Source organism: Siphateles boraxobius, unplaced genomic scaffold, assembly GCF_051911475.1.
Source record: "Siphateles boraxobius isolate OS27281-9 unplaced genomic scaffold, OSU_SipBor_1 73, whole genome shotgun sequence".
Taxonomy (NCBI): domain Eukaryota; kingdom Metazoa; phylum Chordata; class Actinopteri; order Cypriniformes; family Leuciscidae; genus Siphateles; species Siphateles boraxobius.
Window position 1 is genome coordinate 2,351,242 of NW_027509201.1, and position 10,628 is coordinate 2,361,869.

Genomic DNA, 10,628 nt, shown 5'->3' on the forward strand with positions numbered 1-10,628 from the left:
TCTACCTATAGGAATACAACGCCTATCACAGCTTCCATACTGTATATAAGCTCCTTCAGTATTATCAGCAGCTAATTACCCTCCTCCCCAGCTCCTCCTCTTGTCCAGTCAGGATTTGGCATTCTGATTACCCTTTGAATCAGACTAAATTTCTCGATTTATGTTGAACATTAAAATATTGACAAGGAATGATATCTGCAGTACATTCATGTTGGTTCTGTTGTGTTTACCCTAAGGCGGGTTATTGCTGCTCTCCTGTTCTTATCCATGCTAGGCGGACTGGATGCACAGGGAGTTCTTGCCCACAACAGAACCATACTGCCAATCCAAACTGTACAGTATGCTAATTGTCAATTGTCTTTGACGATAGTGGTCCTGACAGAAATAATGCATTGTAAGAACTCATGAATAATTGTAACCACAGATGCATATCTATTCATTGTTACATTTTTATAAAGTACATTATAATGCATTTAACACATGACAAACAACCAGTTTCAGATGTAACAAGGAATCTGCAAATATTGTAATGCATTTTAACTTTGGTTACACTTATTTATATATTATCATTATAACATGCATTATGAATACTTTTATAATGCATTATACATAAGAGCTTCAAGTAAAGTTACCCAATTATTTATCACTTACATGCAGATTCAAGATGTGCAAATCTACGGGTTGAGTTATGTCTTTTTTGTTGCACTATTACGTATTTTCCTGTTTCTCTTCCAGTTCTGCCTTCTTCACGGCACTAGTCTGGTGTACCAGGAGAGAGCGTGGTATCTTGAGCACAACTACCTGACCGCAGGCACCAGCCGCCAGATCCGCAGTCAGGTACTGACCCATTTAACCATCAGTCAAATCTGTCACATCAGCATGCACTTTTCAGTCTTCAGTAACACATGATACTCCAGACATCGTTCTAATATGCTGATTTGCTGCTCAAGAAACATTTGTGTTGAAAACAGCCCATCAGGAGAGTCTCAGCACGCTGTCAATCAGACTTTAGGCAGTTCAAGAGGCGCAAAGCCTTTCTACCTACCATCTGAGGCTGTTTGGGATTAGATCTCCTCATTAAACCTTTGCTCATCAGCCAGTGTTTACGGAGAATGGCAGAATGTGAACATTAGCAAAGGGTGTATTGATCGAGCGCCCGCCTCGAACACACACACATAAAGTGGCCAGTTGTTCACAATTAGCTGTGATTAAACATCCAGGCGTCCTCATCGGGGTTGCCCCACACCGGAGCCGAGAGAGTTGACACCGGTCTGTCAGTATGCGGTCAGCAGGTGCTTTACTGCATGTTTACCACTCCAACAAACCCAACACAGCCACTCTCTCTGCGCAAACAACCCCCTCTGTTCTCCCAGAGCGCCACACGTGACTGAAGGCATGTGCTTACGCTTCCTTTCAGCGTGCTCATATCAACTATTGTTACATGTTTTCAATGGCTTATTGAAGATCATTTATCATGTGACAGGCTGCATAACGTGACGAAAATAACCCGATTGCTTGTTTATAATTAGCTGCTGTTTGCTGGTTTTCTTAAGGACACACATAGGAATCACGAATGAGGTCTCTTTAATATCTCGACTGTTCCTCCTAGACAGCATTGAGCTTAAATGGAGAGCCAATTTAGACTTTGCGTAAGTCTTTTATTACATCTCGCCCCAGTAATCTCACGTTGTGTTAAAAAAATATGGTAACATTTTTCAATGGGGTTTCATTAGTTAACTACATTAGTTACTAACAATGAACAATACTTCTACAGCATTTATTCATCTTAGTTAATGTTAATTTCTACGTTTACTAATACATTTTTAAAATCAAATGTTGTGTCTGTTAACATAGTTAATGCACTACAAACTAACATTAACTAACAATGAACAATTGTATGTTTATAAAATAACATTAACAGAGGTTAGTACATGCTGTAAAAATATATTGCAGGTTCTTGTTTACTAATGCATTAACTAATGTTTACAAATTAGATCTTAGTGTAAAGTGTTACCAAAAGTTTCAATAGGACTTCAATCATTGTTCATGCCAAATAAACTGCTATCATAGCTTTATGCTCTTGCTGTATGTTAACTACTGGCTTATTTGTGTCATTTATTATAGACTCGTAATTGAGAACTGCATTATGTCTTCTGAGCTGTAAGAGCATTAACATATTCCTTTGAGACTTTCATGTTTATGTTGGGAGTCACTAGATTTGTGTTGCTTTTAGTTGAGTGGGAGTTGCTGAAGAAAGGATCTATCCTCAGACAAGATGAAAACATGTTTTGGACAGATAACATTGAGCATCTTTGCCTATCGTTTCTTTTTCCATGCCGTGGAATAAGCTATGCAAATGATGCCATGCAGGCTCAGCGAGCTTTGATTGACATTATGTTTTGTTATTGATCTGAGAGTCAATGGCTGCTGAAGTTAAACCAGAACATCTCTGAGTGGTCGAAACAACTGAGTGTCAAAACCCTTTCATTGCATGTTCAATATGCAATATGTTTGTTTCAACGCAGTTCATTTCAATACATTTGAAGAATGTATTGTTTCAAGTAGAGCCCGACCGATATATCGGCGGGCCGATAGTATCGGCCGATTTTAGGCATTTTCCTAACTATCGGTATCGGCATTTATAATGGCCGATAAATGAATATTTTAAAAAATGCGGTGTGGTGATTCATGTAAGGGTGCGCTGCCAATAAAGCACCTAAAAGCTGTCACAAGAACTGGCAAAAGTAATGATTATGAATACAACAAATATAGCAAGGAGACATTTTAATTGTTTATTAATAAACTAGTGTTTTCAGTCAGTGTCAGCCAAAGATGAAGTTGACGATGCTGACTCGCGATCTTCAGTGAGCGCGCGCCAGAGAGAAATGCACATTTCATACGATTACATGAGTCTGTCTGTCTTTCGTTTTGAATTGTTCTGTTTAAAAGTAGACATTTCAATATAGATATATTTCAATTCTCAGGTCTATACGCTGAGTTTCGGTTCATGAGACGAGCTCCAGTTCACCCGCATGCGCCTCCGTGTCGAGATTGTCTATCGTCTGCTATATTTACTTCTTATAAATTAAATGCAGGCAAATGGTTGATGAAACATTGATTAAAATTAAGATACAATTAATACAAAACGAAATTCACTTTGAAACGAAAGGTTTTGTGCTTTCTGTTTGATGTCTATGTGAAAGTTTCAAAGCATTAGTGCCGCTTTCAGAGCGCTCACGTCCGTAGTGCTGAACTGTCGCGTCTGTAACATTGTTTTTTCCTCATAAATGCGAACACGAAAAATAAAATTAAATAAAATGAATATTTTATGTAGCCTGTGGAGACTGAGAGCCAACCCTTCTTCATCCGGTGGGTAGTAGCCTACTTGTGATTTGCGCAGTGTAATTCACAGAATTGATTTCTCTGCTACAAGCCTCTGTCACGTATTGTGTGAGCTTGTGACTATTGCAAGCGCGCTGCTGAGAAGTCCTGATTATATTGTCTGCTATATTTAGGCCTACTTCTTATTTATTAAGGCAATTGGTTGATGAAACATTGATTAAAATGCGTGGCGCGAGCGATCTCCGACAGTAAACTGATTCTGCTTTGTCTCGGGTAAACAGCTGTTGCGACGCGAGCAGTAACGGCCGCGTCCGGTGTAGACACAGTGTTAAAGCTCATTCTGCCTGATAACGCTACGTTACAACATCAAGCAATATTCCAAAAATGTATATAATTATAACACTTTATATAGGGCCATTTTGCATTAAGAGTAGCCTAGTTTCACGTTTAGTACATTTTGCTTACTAATTATTTAAAATAGTATAAAAGTACTGTACATGTAATTAAAAACGTTTTCATTATGATATTATTCATTTTACTTTAGTAAAAAGATCTGAGTTGTTCCTCCACTGGTAGAGATTAGAGGAATTAAGAGTAAAAATAGAAGATAATAAGGTTTTGTCAGTGACACTTTTTATATATTTATTGATACAAGTTATGACTAAATTAAAAGACAAAGTCGTTAGTGAAGATTATGCAACAGTATTTAGAATATAATAGAATAGAATATAATATAACATGCAATGCAAACTAGTTTGGTTACAGCTCAGCTGTATAATTCTCATTCTATCATTCCCCCTGCCTCCATTACATATCTGTCACACAAGTGTATGATTACCACATTTGAGTGATCATTGCAAAACTTGTTTATAAAATATATTTATTCTGTTTATAGCTCATGTGTAAAGTACCCATCAAAAGTTTGTACACACCAATAGGAAAGTGTCCAAACGTTTGACTGGTATACTGTACTATAATACACAAATAATATTGCTACTGTATTATAATATACACATAAATAATATCGGCCGATATATATCGGTATCGGGCTTTTTTTACTCTCTAATATCGGTATCGGCATCGGCCCCCAAAAATCCATATCGGTCGGGCTCTAGTTTCAAGGGGATTTCTTTGTTCATTACGTTATCCTTCTATAAAATAAAGTAGTATACATGAGGTTGTATTTGAATCAAAAGATAATTTATCTTTAATTTACTTGAAATTTATAGTTGAATCATTATACACTACCATTAGATTTAAAATAGAAGGGATAGAAAGATAGAAAAAAATCTCTTCTGCTCACCAAGGCTGCATTTATTTAATAAAAATTGCAGTTAAAATATTATTGCAATTTAAAATAAGTGTTTTCTATGTGAATATATTGTAAAACTTTATTCCTGTGATGCGAAGCTGAATTTTCAGCATCATTACTCCAGTCTTCAGTGTCACATGATCCTTCAGAAATCATTCTAATATGATGATTTGCTACTCGAGAAACATTTCTCATTATGATCAATGTTGAAAACAGGCTTTATATTTTTGTTGGAACCATGATTCTTTGATGAATAGAAAGTTCAAACGAACAGCATTTATTTGAAAGAGAAATCTTTTGAAACTTATGTCTTTACTGTCACTTTTGATCAATTTAATGCCTCTAGCTGAATAATTGATTTCTTTTAAAAAATCTGACTGACCCCAAACTTTGGAACAGTGGTGTTAATCAGTGACACTTTTCTGCTAAAATACTGAACAACTTTTAGGCAAGTTTTTTCCTTATGAAATTTGGAAAATAAAAAGCCAATATCCTAGTAATATCATGCTAATAAGCAACTTAATAGTGTGAATTGGATCCTAAACTAGTGTTACTGAAATGTTTCTTCATTTTCATAAAAGAGAGTGCATGAAAGACTGTCGACATTTATCTGTCACGATATTCAGAGAAAGTATTGCTTTTTGCTGACATGAAGACTCTTTACTTTGGAGTCGCAGTCAATTGCTTATGATCAAAGTTGAATCTATTTTTTGCAACTTTACAGTCCATCTCTGTGAGAGCTGATGATCTGAGGTGTCATAAATGTCCAGAAAATGGAGCTGAAGTTTAATACTCAGGTTAGGTCACTTACCTAAGAATGAGCAGCAGTAATACTGCTTGACTTGACACTAATTAGTGAGTGAGTGTGTGTGTGTGGTAATGAGTGAGGCAGAAGAAATGTCCGTGAGCATGTTGTTGAGTGAGTAAGTCTGTGTGTGAGGTCTGAGTGTGTGAGGACTGTGCATGAGATCCTCACATGTACGTGTGAATTCTCTGTGTGTGGCTCCAGCTCTTTAGAATGACTCCTATTGTACACACTCTCCTATCATTACACGTGTCAACATGAGAGCCAGACTCGCATGCTTCACTGAACACAGACAAACACACACACACTCATTCACCCCAACACAGAGGGTTAGTGTTGAAGATTGTGTTTTATTTTTAATTGTGAGCTTTATGTAATGCGTTATGAGTGATGAATAACTGTTTGGAGGGGATTTTTGTAAGTCAAGACCATATCAATCGGTTAGTAAGTGCCATTGCTTAGAAGCTGCTCTTTCATAAAGTTATAAATTATGTTTTAAGTATCAACTTGTCTTAGATTGTCCTACAATTCTTATAATAATCAAAAAATGAACAGAATGGTTTTCAACATTGATAATAAGAAATGTTTCTTAATTAGCAAATCATCATATTAGAATGATTTCTGAAGGATCATGTGACACTGAAGACTGGAGTAATGATGCTGAGCTTTTAAATTGTAATCATATTTCACAATGTTACTGTTTTTACTGTATTTAAATTAATTAAATGCAGCCTTGGTGAGCAGAAGAAATGAGAAATGTTCGAGTTGATATTGACTTTTACAGACTTTGGCATCTTGTCAAATTTTGCTTCCTAAACTCCAGACGAGACACTTGTGAGATTACTGTGGTCTGGTTCTCTGGAGAAAAGCAGAAACCTCCATTTGCTCTTCATTTAATCCCATTGCTGTCTGGGAGAAATAGCGAAGACATTAAAAAGATGTCACTTGTGATTTTGCATCTTCCCCACACATGAGTTTCCAAGCTCTGCACTGATTCATTCACCTTGATCTCGACACAAGCTCCTCATCAGTAACAGTGACGCTGCACATTTTCCCCCAGGGTATGTCTGAGTTTATTGTCCTCTGTCCATACCCTCATGCCCCTCATTGTCTTTGAAAAGTGGCCAAACATCTTGATTTTCTGTGAAAGATCGTATCAGCAGCCGCTGTGGTGGCGATTGAAGCGTTTCACTCCAGCGCTGAAGCTTCATCTCTTCTTGGAGATCAGGAAAAGGTTTAATCAGGTTTTACGCTCATAAAAACATTTGTTGGTGTCTTTTACGCTTCATATGGTTGTCAAACTATATTTAGTGGTGTTTCCAAGGTGACTTGGGTTTAGAGATTTGAATGACCCCCTAATATTTTTCTCCTGATAGATGATGAAATAATACGTTTTGTTTTACACACACACTACGTTTCAAAGGTTTGGGATCATTGAGATTTTTTTATATATAGAAATGAATCATTTTAGTCTGCAAGGATGCATTAAATTGATCAAAAATGACAGTAAAGACATTTATAATGTTTCAAAAAAATTATTTCAAATAAATTCTGTTCTTTGTTGAATGTTTTCCACAAAAATATGAAGCAGCTCAACTTTTTTTCAACTGATAATAATCAGAAATGTTTCTTGAGTGGCAACTCATCATTAGAATGATTTCTGAAGGATCATGTGACACTGAAGACTGGAGTAATGATGCTGAAAATTCTGCTTTGATCACAGGAATAAATTACATTTTAAAATGTAATAATAATGTAATAATGATGTGACCTTGGTGAACTCAAGAGACTTCTTACAAAAGCATTTAAAAACCTTACTGACCACAAATGTTTGAACAGAAATGTTTCTCACACACACTGAGGTTTTCAAAGTATAAAGTTCATTACTTAAAGCTGTCCTACTATTAAAAAAAAAAATGTATAAATATATTTTTTGTTCATCCTACTGTGCTGAGAAGCCAACGTCTCTACATTTTACAAAGTGTATAAACAACCAATTCATTTAGTCTCCCTTTCTCTTCTTTCATGCCATCTTTCTCTTGCTCTCGCTCTCTCTCTCCGTTTACACACTTTCCTTATCTGTCCGTTTCGGTCGAGGCATGTAACCTCTAACATAGAGCTACTTTTCCTTTCATCTGAGCTGGAAAGAGAGGCAGAAAGAGAGAGGTCACACATATTTCAGACTCCTCATTGGACAGACGGCTATTGAGCAAGACGTGTCCAAACATATTTCAACCGTTAATGTGGCACAGATAAGCGAGTGTTTCTCAAACAGAACAATAAGGGGGTTTCATAGTACAGGGTTATAAAAGTCAAAATCCACAAGCAGAGCTTTGACAGGCTGTGATCATTTGTCTTTCATCTAAGCTCTGGAGCACTTGAGCAGGAGCCAAAGTGTCAGGACGATAAATTAACTCTTTGTCAGGCGATGTGGGAGAAAACAGCAGGTTCTGTGACTCACGCGGGACGTCTGAGGAATCAGTGCAACACCTCATCGAGGACGCAGTGATAGCCATTTAATCGTTCTTGTGTGATTATGAATGACCCGTTTAAATCCAATTTTCTTATCATTGAATCACTTTTAATGTTTTTAGTGTTATTTCTAAGCAAGTACTTTCCTATTATATGTATATGGACATTTTACAAAAAACATATACTACGTTAAATCTTTTTATTGTTCATCGCACATCAAAATTCTAGGTTGAAATGTGCATATGTTTATTTATCTTTAAGGGAAGTTTTTTTTTTTTTTAGATATTGTCACTTTTTGTATAATTTCTTTATTTAGGACACTTTTTAAAACTTGCCGCAAGGATCATGTGACACTGAAGACTGCAGTAATGACGCTGAAAATTCAGCTTTGATCACAGGAATAAATTACATTATATAATATATTCACATAGAAAACAGTTATTTTAAAGTGTAATATTTCACAATTTTACCGTTTTTACTCTATTTTTGATCAACTAAATTCAGCCTTGTTGAGCATAAAAGATTTCTTTCAAAACATTTACCAATTCCAAACTTTTATTCGGTAGTGTAAACCTGTGTAATATCCCGATCCTTTTGAAAACTACTCGCACACCTCTCCTCAATATGCAGAATGATTTGAAGAATTATTCCAAGTCTATTATATAATATACAAGTCTGTTTTTTACGACCACAAGAGATACAGCACAAAACTAAGGCTCGATATTACAGTAAATACAGCAGTACGTGGGTTTCGTCACTATGTCATCTGGTCTCAGCTGAGGCAGGATCATATCATTCCTGTTCTCTTGACCCTGACATGACAGTCTGAATGTGTTCTTCTCAGACATGAATGACTCATACCTACACCACACACAAAGCTCATCTGATGTAGCTGTGTACAAATGGAAGTTAAAAAGTGTGTTTTTCAATGCTGCTTTATTAATATCCACCAGAGGGCACTGGAATGTTCTGTGATAAATTGCAGTGTCTTATAGTTTTAGAAAAGTTTCTGCTGGTACCTTCAGTATTTTCTCTATTTGTTTACACTAGTGTCAAGTAGCATTAGCTGTGTTTCCTATTGATCATACTTCGGGTAAAAGGGGTTTGTTCAAAATCTCAAACCCAAAGTATTAAACTTTTGCAACATGCCACATAACACTCACCAATTGTGTTACAGACATGAATGAAAAATTGTGCAATTTATTGTGTATTATGTCGGCGGTTTCTCATTGGGAAAGCACCACTGGCATTGGTCAGAGCATTTATTTGTATAATGATATCATTGTGTAATGGCTGCATTAACACTCATGTGATTGTGGTCTGCTTGTTTTGAAGCTTTTGGAGCTGTGCAGATCAGTGAAGGATGATGCGCTGAAGGTGGTCGATGACTTCAACATCCCGTCCTGCTGCATCCAGGCTCCTATCGCTGGGGTCCCAAACCCCAGGGCCGAATGGGCCTTCTACTCACAGCCACAGTATCTGTCTAAGCTGTGAGCGCGTGATCCTGGCTTTATGAGGATATGGAAGACGACTGAGTGATTTCAGATAGCTAGCCTGATCGGTTTGGAACAGTTTTGCATGTTTGGGTGAGAGAGGAAAACGACTAATTGGAGTTGGTCAATGCACAGGAAGTTTTGTGATTAAGCATCATGTTTTTTGCCAAAAAAGAATGGTAGAACTTTCTGCTAATGGCCAAGGCCTCAACGACACTACTTTTCCTTGTCCTTTTAATAATGTGTGCGTATGAAAAAGGGAATTTTAGTTATACGAGTTGCACATTGTCCTACAGTTTTTAATGCTTCAGTGATTTTTACGTTAACTGATTTAAAATAGGAAGTAAGGATAAACACCAGCCAAACCGGAGACAAAACGATCCAAATGCCGAACATCTTGCACTTATAGAGGAGCTCCGATAGCCTTGATCTGAGCTCTAACACCATAATAAACTATGTTGGTTTAGTTTTACAGGTGAGCAGTGCCAAGAGGCAGTTTACACACTTTCTTAAGAAGAGCCTGAATGTAATTAGTCATCACATGGCACAGTTATTGAATATTTATTATTGAGTAACAGTAACCACACGACAATGTTGTACGCCTAAAATGTTTGTTTAATTAGAATTAGAAAGACAATGATATATTACTGCTGCTATGTTTTTTAATTCCACTATCAACTGCCACAATTTTACTTTTATTGACCATTTGAGTCATAAAAGGGTTCTAGTTTAGGTATAAGCTGCTCAATCAGGGTCTTTTGAAAGGGATGTCCATTTATGATAAAGTTGTACATTTAGTTTAGACCAAACTACCAATTATCTTATATAAAGTTTTAGTTTTCCGTTAATGCACAAAAAACATCAGTTTGTTTACAGCAACATGGAGATTCCTTAATGTTTTGCAAATAAATTGTTGCATTCCCTGATTTTTCCAGGTTTTCAGTGACTGTTGGAACCTTGTCAATGTAATCTGATGGAACAGATTTTCCAACAGGAGCTATTTTCCTATTTGTTTGTGTTTTGTGTAAATGGTGCATGTTGTAATATTGTCACAAACAGTCAACCATCATTTAACTGATAACAGAATGAAATGCATACCAAAGGCTTAGCATAGCAATTGTAAGCCTATCTTTGTATTGCATGCAGCATTACATTGTTTGAAAATTACCCTTAGCATTGTGACTTCTGACTCTTGTGATCAAAA

General features: G+C 36.5%; 1 protein-coding gene across 3 annotated transcripts in view; it reads left to right on the forward strand.

Annotated features, from left to right (window-relative positions):
• Positions 1-10,597, forward strand: part of acoxl (acyl-CoA oxidase-like) — a 45,270-nt gene extending 34,673 nt beyond the window's left edge. For all 3 annotated transcript variants that reach the window (XR_013197374.1, XM_077217460.1, XM_077217461.1), the window contains 2 exons: positions 736-837; positions 9,267-10,597. Coding sequence is in view for 2 of the 3 variants with exons in the window: in XM_077217460.1 (XP_077073575.1) it covers positions 736-837; positions 9,267-9,425 (261 nt within the window). In the remaining variant the exon portion in view is untranslated. The remainder of the gene's footprint in view (positions 1-735; positions 838-9,266) is intronic.
• Positions 10,598-10,628: the final 31 nt, after the last annotated feature.